This window comes from Drosophila innubila, chromosome X (assembly GCF_004354385.1).
Source record: "Drosophila innubila isolate TH190305 chromosome X, UK_Dinn_1.0, whole genome shotgun sequence".
Taxonomy (NCBI): Eukaryota; Metazoa; Arthropoda; class Insecta; order Diptera; family Drosophilidae; genus Drosophila; species Drosophila innubila.
The window spans coordinates 21,018,103-21,030,102 of NC_047626.1; the positions used below are offsets into that span (position 1 = coordinate 21,018,103).

At 36.5% G+C, this 12,000-nt stretch overlaps 2 protein-coding genes across 3 annotated transcripts; one reads left to right on the forward strand and one right to left on the reverse strand.

Annotated features, from left to right (window-relative positions):
• Positions 1 to 326: 326 nt before the first annotated feature.
• Positions 327 to 8,778, forward strand: LOC117791842. 2 transcript variants are annotated; one of them, XM_034631744.1, is made up of 4 exons: positions 327 to 503; positions 2,362 to 2,787; positions 6,180 to 6,484; positions 7,092 to 8,778. In XM_034631744.1, exons 2-4 carry the CDS (start codon positions 2,708 to 2,710, stop codon positions 7,838 to 7,840), a joined length of 1,134 nt encoding a protein of 377 aa, XP_034487635.1. In that variant the 5' UTR covers positions 327 to 503; positions 2,362 to 2,707; the 3' UTR covers positions 7,841 to 8,778. The 2 variants fall into 2 exon arrangements, with proteins under 2 accessions (XP_034487635.1, XP_034487643.1); XM_034631752.1 differs by having other exon boundaries at positions 2,586 to 2,787.
• Positions 8,779 to 9,439: 661 nt separating this feature from the next.
• LOC117791815 (pickpocket protein 28) lies at positions 9,440 to 11,534 on the reverse strand. Its single transcript, XM_034631708.1, has 2 exons — positions 11,502 to 11,534; positions 9,440 to 11,409 (listed from the first exon to the last, which is right to left on the reverse strand). The coding sequence occupies exon 2, from the start codon at positions 11,407 to 11,409 to the stop codon at positions 9,685 to 9,687; it is 1,725 nt and encodes a 574-aa protein (XP_034487599.1). The 5' UTR covers positions 11,502 to 11,534; the 3' UTR covers positions 9,440 to 9,684.
• Between the last annotated feature and the right edge of the window lie 466 nt (positions 11,535 to 12,000).

Consider the following 12,000-nt stretch of genomic DNA (forward strand, 5'->3'; position numbering starts at 1 on the left):
TTTTGTCGATCGCTTTTCTGCCAACTTTTTGTATGAGACTGCCAACTTGTTGAAATTTTTAAATTCAATTTGCATTGTGACAAGTTGACAGCTCTCCCGAGTTGCGCGCTCACTTAGCTCAAGTTGTTCATCGTAGTTCCATTGAAAGATTTAGTTCAGTAGTTTAATTTTTGGTGAACGAACTAGTCTTTGTTATCGGGTTGTTGTTGCATCGGGTAGCAATCTTCCACACCAGTGCTGGCAAGTTTTTAGTGGGAATTGATTGAAAATAGCCAGATCTAGCTATAAAATAGCTAGTGTTGCGCGTTTCATGCAGTAGTTCAATAGAACTTATTCCAAACGATTCGACACAACTCTAGTGTTGCGCGTTTCATGCATCGCGAGCGGGCTGCTCTCGGTTGTTATTATCAATTTGTTTTTGTTTTTTGTTTATCGTGCCGTTTAAACGGAGCCACCAGGCTGACACTAATCAGTAGCACGTAATCAGCGAGAGTAAATCAAAAGTATATTTAATTGCTCGTAGGTGTTAATATGTCAGTGAAGGACGTACGAGCCCCTTAGAATAATCTCACTCTCTCCCGCGACGCGTCTAACAGAATTCGTTGTTTTTGTTTGTGCTGTTGCGCTGTTCCATGCAAATTCTACATGTGTGTGTGTGCGAATTACAAAACCAAATAATTTAATATCCTTACATACCAAACACATACATATACATACATATGTATGCATGAAAACATGCGCTCGCCTTTAAATTTCCAAATTTGTTGAATACAAAAAATAAATAAATCACATGTGTGCGGAAAATATGTAGCCTTGTACATGTTCTGTATCTGTAGCTGTGTAGCATGCTTGTGTTTGTTGTTTGTGTGTGGGTGTTGTTATCCAGAGCAACTGCCCTTTGTGCGGTTGGGAGTATTATTGAGCTGTAACGGGTAACTGCGTTTTAGTTTGTTCTAAAAGTGAAGGCGGTTTCACAGTGTCATCATTTTCTCTTCATTTTATTTTTCTATTTGTTTTTAGTTTTTTTTTTTTTTTTGCAATGTTTGCTTTGTCATAGGGGCTTTACAAGAGAGGAAAAATGCCCGTGTGTTAAGTCATTTCAAGTCACTTGACTGCCAGCAAACTCTCGTTGGTCGTTTGAACTATTTGCGTTGCTTACTTTGTGTGTACATATGTATGTACATATTTAATTACTTGATACATATGTACATACATACTAGAACAAAATAAAGTGTAGAATGAATAAGAAAGTCACACAAATGAAGTATATATGTACATTCATACATGGATACATATTACAGATATGTACGTACTACAACGCATACATACGTACATATACTTCCATTTATGTACATAGGTATGAACATTGTACATACATACATTTGTATATTCTGCGACGCAATTGAAAAGACATCGAAGGCCAAACAACTTTGCCGTTTTCGTGTTTCTGTCTTCTTTTTCGTTTCGTTTGTTAGTTGGTTTTGTTTTTGTTATTATCACAACTTCACTCACACCACTCAAACTATTTTTGATGGGCAGCTTAATGCTCCCGCGCGCACTCTCCCTCTCCCTTTCCCTCTCGTTCTTTTTCGCACGCCGGCGTCGCTGTCGCTGTCAATGCCAAACACCAACGCAGTTAGTCTCTCATATTAAGTTTATAAGGCCGTTAGACTTGATTTTTATCAAATTCAGATTAAATTTAAGTTCTTATAGTTGTCACTTAAATATATTTAATATTTGAATCGTATAGTGGAATCAGCTGATTTTTTGTTGTGGTTTTTGTTTTACTACAATTTCAAGTGGCTTAAAACAATAACGATGGCTTTAAAAGCAAGCATTAAAAAGTTTTTGTTGTTTTTTTTTTTTTGAAAATTTAGATTTCATTTAAAGCGATGTAAGCTGACGTATAAACTTGGGGGCTTGGTACACCTGTAGTGCTGTATAAATATCAGTGTAAACTGCGTAAGAGTTTCACATATGGTTTATGTATATGTGAATACATACGGAAATCCTTCAAGAAAGTCGCAAAAAGTCATATTAATATGTACTTACATATCATTAAACTTTGGCTGGCAGTTGCAACGCAGTTTCAGTTTCTTTGTTCTTGTTCTTATAATTGAAATTTGTTGTTATTTTAAGTCCATGGCAATTGCCCTAAAAATTGGACTTTTCTGTTTGTGTCTCATTTAAATGTGCAATAATAATAATAATAATAACAAAAACAACAACAACAACAACAACAACAACAACAACAGCAGCAGCAGCAGCTACAACAACAACACAAGATTGTTTTTCATTTTTGGACTTTTCTTTTGCGTTATTTTTGGTAAAATGCCATGTTTTGTTTTTGTTTTCGTGCAGCAATATTTCATTTCTACGCAGCAGCAACAGCAGCCGGAAAAACAAGTTGGCGCCGTGCCTCATGGTGAATTGACATTCTCGTCTCTGACATTTAGTGAGAAAGTGCAAGTGCGCGAGTTGCAACGACGCCCATGCGCGAACAGCTGATACATCGATCGATCGATCGGTCGATCAATCTATCGATCAAGTAATTGAAACTAACCTAACCTAACGGTAATTTACAGATTGCAATTAAAAATAATAACAATATCGAATATTCATACATACATACATACATTAATTGAAACGCTTAAGCAGCAGGCTGCGATAAAAGACTTCATAAGAAAAGAACAACAAACGAAAAGAAATGTTTCAAATTCCGCGACCCTCGCGGCTAACGCTGCAAGGCGCTGCCATTGCACTCGTTACAGTGCTGTTAATGTCCTGGTAAGTAGACATATTTATATGTACATATATAAAGTAAGTAAGTATGCCATTAAAAGAAATTGCACTCATTCACATATGTACATAAATAATTAAACTTTTAAGTGAGCTCACGCCTTTCAATTTGGGTCACAAACGAAACGCACTCATGCCGTCCATTCACATTGTCCGTTCCCCCCACTCCAAAAGGAAGCAAACCAAAAATAAATTCTTCAGCCGGCGACAAGCGGCTGAGTGAGAGCATTGCAGTGAGCAACAACTCATGGTGAAATTATTAATAAGGTGACGTACTCATCCAACACGGTCTCTGCCCTTAGTCAAGAAACTGTTTTGACAAATTACAAAATTTGAATACATACTATGTGTGTATTTTATTTGGAAAAAATGCTTTGCAAAAGGTTCTTAGAACAAGCTAAACAAAATTATGTAAATAAATAACACTGTAAAACTCTAGCACTCTATTTCCTTCATTGTGTTGAAAGAATAAATAAGCGAAGTTGAGTAAATACGACACCTTGTTAATTATTTTACCATGAACCAACTCAAAGCACTTGCTTGGCAGGAAGAGCGACGCGTCGTAGAAAGAGTAAGAGAGAGAGAGAGAGTACAGAACACCAAAGCAAAGCGCCTGATGAATCGTCGCGTGGCCAATTTTTAAAAGTTGCAATGTTTTATTTTAGGAATAAGTACATATGTACACATGTAGATATATATACATATGTACGTGCTTACACCTTCGTTTTGGCTGGCTGCTCAGCGTTCCCTTCTACACCTCTCCCTTTACATACATATATACATACATACATACATACATTTATGACTCTGTGGTTGGTAGTTTGCTTGCGTTGTTTTTGTTGTCAGCTTTTTATGTACTCATACATATATACGTACATATACATATAAAAATGTCATTTCCTTTCCATGCCCCCCAGAACTTAAATGCTCCACGCCTTGGATATGTGCCCACAAAGCCATATGCACCTACGTGTATGTGTGTCTATATGTGTACATATGTATATGAATCTGTGCATGTGCTATCACAATTCTCTGTGTGGCGTAATTAACCAAAGAAAAATGCAGCAAAAATGATTCGCACGCAGCCTCAGGCAAAGCTTGCAAGATACATATGTATATAGAATGTAACATACATATATACACTGCACATGTGTATGTGTTATTGTATCTGAAGAATATAACGAGCACATCAATGCACTTGTTACTCACTGTATTAGTTTGTTTACCATTCGACTATCAGTTTAAAAAAATAACAATAACAATTGCAATTGTTCTACAGCTAAAGGTTGTTTGTCAGGCAACAGTGCACAAAATAAAAAAAATAACAACAACATCAAAACAACAGCCGACAAATAATACTGTGATCCATCCGTTACAGATCTCTATCAGTTGTAAATCTTGATAATGCACGTATTTTTGACAATCGATAACAAGTGTGACCACTTTAATGGGAGTTTTGTAAATCATAAAAAGTCCTGTTCAATAATTCAAAGCAAAGTAAACCTGACCAAAAAGAGACATTTCCCATTTGCCGGAAAACTATGCGAAGACTTTTTACTATCCCAATTGTTATCGAACAGTATAAATATTTCGTAAGAGCAATCATCAATTAGTCTTTGTGCAATTAATTCGATTTGTCTCACAGCCAATAAGGTTTGTTGTTACTTTGTAGACAAAAGAGCGAGATGATAAGCGATGTGTGAAAAGCAGAGCGATAATGATAATTAGACAGTTCTTAATCAACAAAACAAGTCGTCAGCGTTAAAAAAAGCTAAACAAGCCAAAACAGTTGATATTTGATTGTGATACTTATACGTATATATGTAGAAATGTGTCGTATGTATGTCCGTATGTTCTTGTAAATACCCTGTAATAAATGTGAAATGATTGATCTAACGATTAGTCAGTATTGTTTATGCTTTCCTTTGTTATTGCTATTCTCGATAAGTAAGACGCACTTTGAGGAAATAACAAATTTCGCAATTTGTCCCACTTTTAATCTATCTAATCTTAATAATACAATACGTAGTATTATTATGTAAAAGTGCTGACTAATGAATATAGTACATATGAACATACTATGTGAAAGCTTGGAAAATAAATATCAGCTTTATTGGACTTTTTACTGATTTTTATTGATTTATGGCTCATTTTTCTATATTACTTTTTTTTCACTTAAACGTATGTACGTTTAACATGTCAATAACAACAGTCGGGTTAATGACTTCAACGTATATATATAGTAAAAGTTAAAGATCGAGCAACAGCTCTTAAATCGTGTTGTAAAATAAAAATATTGTTCCTTGAAGCCAACAACTTAATATTGAATACAAAATCATTTTATTATTATTATACCGCGTAGATCGAGTTTATTCTTTTAAATTTTTGTCGCCTGGCACGTTTTTTTATTATTATTATTATTATTATCAATTATACTACATAATCTCATCAAGATCGGATAAATATAAACAGTCATGGCTGTGTCAATCGCCTAAAAGTATGCAGAAATTTAAGTTAAGAAACCGCTAACGAAACTTACATGTTTCATTTTTAAAACCGAAACCAGAACCGTATCCAAAAGAAATTGTTTTTGAAAGACCCGAAAACCGAAACTCTTGTAGCGGTATAATTTCGGTACATATTTTCAAACATTTTTTTTTTTTTAATTTTCTGTTGTTTTTTTTTCCAGTTTAGTTTATCTCGATAAAATAAATGCTATAATCATGTCAAATTGGATCTTGGTTTGACCTCTTAATACATTGTGCGTTCAAATTGATGTGTATTTCGAAATTTTTAAATTTTAAGTTACAACTTTAAATCAACTTCTTATGTTATCTGACAGTCGGGGAATCGACCAAATAGTTATAGAGACTGAAAGAAATATACGCAATTCGATGTTTAGTATGTCATGTATTTTCATCGCAATTTTCGCATTATAATTATTTAAAACTGCGTGACGTCACACACACAATGAGATATAGACAAAAATCATAGGGTTTGATTCCAGCTACGGGACTAAAACAACATTTATGGCTTAGCTGATGTTCTCATAATAAAAACAAAGAAAAAAGCGAATTTCAAACCAGGTTTGACCTGCTTGGAAGCTCATGAACTTGTCAGTCAGCTGACAGGCCAATGCTTCCTGAAAGAACATGTTTTTGGCCATCTACCTATTATCTATAATATATTTATATATTGCATACTATTAACATGTATATGTATGTTATTTAGTTGGTAATTAGTGAGTCAAGTTTATTTATCAAGTCGCATTTGCGCTTGGCTCGTTGTCGTCTCCAGTTCATTTATTGTAATTTATCTAATGATTGTTATTGTTATTGTGTGTGGGTGTTAATTGTTTACAAATTTTCAATTCATTTCAGTGTACGTCCTTTGGGTGTCCTGTTCCTGGGCCTATTCAGTTACTGGCTGTATTGGACACGCTGCAGTTTTCGAGTTGTCCTCACACCAGAGTTGCGAGTCAAGTTTGAATCCTGGTTGCAAAGCGCTGAGGATTGGCGTCGAGATTCTCCCAGCATGTTCTGCCTGGTGAGCAGCGCCTGCCTTGCCTCCCTGGCCATATTGGGGCATCTGATATCGGGCTCCACGTTAGTGCTGACACTCCTCGTTCTGTCTGCGCTCGTCTCCACCAAATACAACTTCAAACTACTCCAAATTGAACGCAAAGGTAAACATAATGCAATTGATTTAAATATGATTTTGGTCTATAAAAATTATGATTATTATGATAGTACTCAGAGTAAAAAAATGAAATAGAAAATAGAATTAAAAAGTTTGAAGCACTAGAAAAACTTTTAATTAGAAAATCATATTTGTAAAATGTTGCAAGGAAATAAAAATTGTTTTAAATAACCCGCGATTTTTGTACACACATCCAATTTCACTACTGCTGTTTAATATATTGACATAGTTCCCTACCACCTCTTAATTAAAAAAAAATCTGTTTACTTACTGGAGTTTATTAGTCAGGAATTTCAACAAAAACTGGAAAACTTGTTGATACTTAATTTGCAACTATATTTGCAACTATATTTTTCAACTAAGTATTTCAAAAGTTAAGTAAAAAAAAATCAACAAAATTTTAGCGAATTTGAAATACTTATAAATTTATTCTAAATACAATTCTCAGCTCTGCTCTTTCCTAATATTAATGAACTTTTTTGATGTTCTCAAAATTTGTTTTTTATTTTGAATTCGTTAGTTTATTTTTTTGTCTTGAATGATCTTGAATGATATGATGTTATTATTTAATCGAATTGTGTTGTTATTTGCAGACTTTCAATGGTCGGAGAAGATTAACTACAACAATGCGGATGCTGAGCTCGACGATGAGTTTATGCCGGATGTGAATGAATCAAATCTATTCGTGCTGGAACGCGCCAGCGATGTGAACACCATTAGCTCACCCACCGATGCCGATGTCGAGGGTGTTGGCGATGACGATAAGAGCGATGATATACCCTCCGAGCTGCTTATACCCGATGCTATACCCGAAATCGATGAACACTCCACAGATGAGGATGATGAGCTGGTGCCGCTGTCGCAGTCCAAGTCAAGTGCTCAAACGAATCCCGCTGCACATGAGTATGAGAAGAACAGGCCAGCCGATGTGAATGAGACAACAGTGTCCAAGTCGATGGATTTTCGCAGAGGGCACTTTAAACGCGACTCCTCGCTGTCCACCACCTCATCATCGTCGGAAGAGAGCCTCTCCAAGGGCTTACAGTTTCCCGATCACACCAGCGTCGATGGTGGAGGCTCCTCCGCACTCCGTCAGCTAACGGCCGCGCCCAGCAACGATGCCGCCACCAGCAGCTCGCAGTTATTGGCGCTGGCCGTAAAAACTCAAGCGCAAGCGCTTCTGCCCAGCCTCATGTCCAATTTGGTGCAGTGGGGCGCAAACAATGAGCTGGTCAGCACGGATAATCAAGCGCCAGCCAATCGCCAGAGACGCCAAGTGACCGCCCTGGACTCTTCCGATGAGAGCGACTTTGAGATACTCGAAACGGATGACTTTAAGTAAACTACTTTTGTTTGGAGCGTATTACCAACTATTATCTTAAATATATATATATATATATATATATATGTACACATAAATATACAATGCATACGCATGTAGAGATCAATCCAAAAACACAGATACACACACACACACACACACACACACAGACAGACAAAGACATGCCATATGAGAAAAACTAAAACAAAGCAGACGATTTAAATTTGAAAGATTTAAATCTACACATTAAAACAAAAACAAATTATAATATGTAAAGATATACGTATGTATGTATTGTAAGTCTATTTTATAATCTGGTTAATCGATTTAAATAGATTTGTAATATTCGATTAGATTACATCCATTGTTTTTGTTTTGAGTTCTGTTATCTGTGCTTGTGCTTTGTACATTATTATTTTAATTATATTCTATTTTTATTATTATGATTACAATTATTTTAATTACTTGTGTTTCACTTTTTTTGGAGCAGCGGTTTAGTTACTAAAGACGCTAATCGCAATTGATTTACATTTCGATTACGAGTTCTATTTGCTGTGTGCAACAATGTAAATACTTTTGCTTTTTTATTTTTATCAATATTCATATTTACATACAGACACACCCACACATATACACATACATATACAAAACAGTGCATACATATACAGTACAATATACGGATAACCATGAAAATGTTGAAGCTACTTAATCTGTACCCGGAACGCTTAAAACAAACAAAACTAACAAAATGTAACGTAAATCGGGCAAGCAACCAAACATACTTAAAATTATTCTATAAACCTGATGCGGTGCTATAAACCATATATAATATAAATCGCTTAAGAGCAAATCGCGATAATGTTTATAAAATGAATTGTTCTTAAGCGATCATTGATTCGAATTATTAATTTAAAGCCATTTTAAAAACAAAACAAATAAAAAACGATTTATTTCGATTATTTTATCCGCTTTTTCTTTACATCAAATTTATTGTGAGTATTATTAACTTTATACGGAGCATTTCATAAATTTGTAAAATAAAAATTGCTTTCTGTGTAAGCAAAATAATAAAAAACTTAAAAAAAAGAAAACACTGACTGGCCAGTTAGTTCAATAATTTTATAAACTTTTGCATACTATGTTTCAATTAAATTATACTTTCTCCCAAAATGTTCCCATTAAAATTTTGTGTACAAAGCATTGCCATAAAAAAAACGGCCAAAATACACAATGCGATATTTTTTATCGTAAAAACAAAGGTAGAGTATTTTTTTTTTTTTCATATTTTAAAACTTAAACTTAAATGAATTCATCATTAAATCACTCCTTCGGTTTCAGCTTGCAATAATCTTCATGAAAATGATCACTTTCAGCTACATTACTATTGAAATCATGTAACAAATAAATTAATCGTATTGCATAAAATTAAATAGTTTCAATTTAATTAAAATTGCGCGCCATGGTTAGCCAAAGTTAAGTAGCGGCAAAACGTAATGAAACTATGTAAATCTTTGTGCACCAAATTGGCAGCACTGGTCAAGCTATCGATAGTTCCATGGCAATCAAAATGTGAAGGCAGAGCGCTACTCGATAAACCAATTCGAAAATTTTTTAAACGGCTTTAGTTTCTTCTGCGGTATGCTTAATCCATTTTGGACAAATATATTACTAAATAGTATAAATACAAAACGAAACTTAACAATTAACATAAAAAAATTAAAGTAAATTTGAACTTTATAAAACTTGAACTCTTTAAATATTACGAATACAAAATAATTTTAAAACTATATAACGGACTATTTGAGCTGCATGCTAGCGCAACATTTAAATCGCGGAGGAACAGCTCAAAGTTGTCGTCCCTATACTTATAGATCCACTTTAAACAAATGTTTCAGATTGACCCCGAAACGCAAAGTAAAGTGATAGATGACCTCAACCATGCTGAGTATTGAGAAGCCCATGAAAAGGCCAAAGATGCCGCCACAATTGGCCAAAAAATCGGTGACGCCATATAACTCGGAACGTTTGGATGTTATAAATTGGCTCTGCTTAAAATAGATTGATAGCCTGGACATTTGAGAGCCAGGATATTCGCGCATAAATTCCGTATCTCCCTCGGCAGCGAGCATTTCATCCAAATCGAAGTTGGCCTGCGAGATTTCCGTGTTGTAAATCAACGATGTGCAGGCGGGCATACAATTGCAGGCGGATTCCGCCCCCTTTGGCGCCTCTCCGGCCACATTTAGGCTGCGCACACGTTGAAACTCGCGGACGAGCAACTCCCGTTCTGCCCGATCGTAGCAGTAGATCTTCTCCTCACCACAGACGGGCATATCCAGGCTGCGCGGCATGGAGAACTTGACACAGCCGCATTTGGTAAGCGTAAAGTTGGCCAGACACTCCAGTTGGCAATTGGACTCCGAGTAGACCTTAAAGAAGCGCAACAATCGCTCGTTACTGAGGAAGCACTGACGTCGCTGCGGATGATACTCGGCAATGCCCGCGGATGTGGTTATCATGTTGGGTTTAACAGCAATCAGTACCTCCCGGCCCATGGGAATGCGCACAAACTGCTTGGACACCTGAGGCACATCGTCCGGTGCATGCAAAATGACTTTGAATCCCTGGACGGGACCACGGCACGCATAGTCCACCTCCTGCTTGAAACTCTGCAGTGTCATAAAGATGCCGGAACGTGCTCCGGCGCTGAGCACACGTGCTGGATACGTTTCAACGTCACTGGTGGCATCATAGCCAGTTTCCAAGCTCCAGGACGAGTGTGTGAAATTCTCCACGGAGCTGTGCTGATACTGATATGTATCCTCCCTGTAAATTTCCGTGGGACGCAATCCATTGAACGTATAGCAGATGCCCTCCTCCGTCAGGATCTTGCGAAAGTATTTGTCGCACTCGTTGAAGCGACTCAGCCAACGGCAATAGAAGAAATAGCGCTCGAAAGGCGGCAACATCCGATCCAGCACATCAAAGTAGTCGACATCCTCACCAGGTATCAGAGGCATATCCTGCTCAACGATTTGTGTATTGCACACATGCAGCAGAGTGCGAAACTCCTCCATTTCCCGGGCACTGATGTTTTGTGGCTTGAAAATGCGTGAGGCATGCATGTCGGCCGTGAACTGATTGTAGAGGTGCGCATAGGAATTCTTGCCAGATCCCTTTAGCACACGCTTCGTTTCCGAGCAGATGGTGACGGCCGGGAAGGGTATATTCCATACCGGTGTCGATCTCTCAGCAAAGCTCACAATCACCGGCGTTGCATCCCACTTGGTGTAGGCACTGTGGATCAGCTTGGTGCAGCAATAAATTGACACCACAAATACAGATAGCCAGAAAATTCGCTCCTTTATCGGTCGATTGTTCTCGCCCAGATACTGAACACCGTGTATGGAGGTGTGCTGGCAATAATCCTGATAGGTGCTAACGAATCCCTTGAAAACTGTTGAAGTCACCGGCGATTGGCGGGCTTTTTTCTTCGATGTCAAATCTATGCCGATATTGTTGCTCTCCATGTCGGAATCTACAACGGATATCGTTGTGTCCACATCGTAGCTCTTGCCGCGCATAAACATCTTTTTAAACGAAAATTTAACATTAAAAAAGAAAAACGTAAATTACAAGTTCATACGAATGCTGAAACGACAAAACGATAAAAATAATTTACCGCAATTTTTGCTGTTACTTTTTAGCCATGTTCGCTGATCGCACAAAAAAGAGTTGCTTGGTAAATTCACATTAGATGCCTGGCATAATTACCTAAAGAGTACATTTAAAATATATAGTTTTATCTTATCTTAATTTCTAAAATTGAATATAATTTGTCAATTGCGCTTTTGGAGTCCCATATGGGTGAAGAAAGTGTATTTTTTTTTTTAAATAATTGAAAAGCGCAATATTGTGCTTTCAGTATATTAATTAATTAGCTACAATTAATCTATTTTTTTTTCTTTGGCGCAAAAATTTTAAAATACCTGCCACATTACTTACATTTTTACAATTAGCATAAGAAAATAAAATACTAAACTGTATAGTGACCATACTGCTATCGTTGCGCTGGTCATACTTTTGTTTACATTTTGTTTTGTTTTCTTTTGCTCTGAACAGCTGTTTGTAGCGTTCAAATTTATCGATATTGTTGCTGAATTTAAATGCAATTTCTTTGC

Bases quoted from the DNA above. Each gene is read 5' to 3' on its own strand.
- LOC117791842 (XM_034631744.1), top strand. From the start codon at position 2,708: ATGTTTCAAATTCCGCGACCCTCGCGGCTAACGCTGCAAGGCGCTGCC. The intron at 2,788-6,179 runs GTAAGTAGACAT...AATTCATTTCAG, and splicing joins ACAGTGCTGTTAATGTCCTG to TGTACGTCCTTTGGGTGTCC. The intron at 6,485-7,091 runs GTAAACATAATG...TGTTATTTGCAG, and splicing joins ACTCCAAATTGAACGCAAAG to ACTTTCAATGGTCGGAGAAG.
- LOC117791815 (XM_034631708.1), bottom strand. From the start codon at position 11,409: ATGTTTATGCGCGGCAAGAGCTACGATGTGGACACAACGATATCCGTT.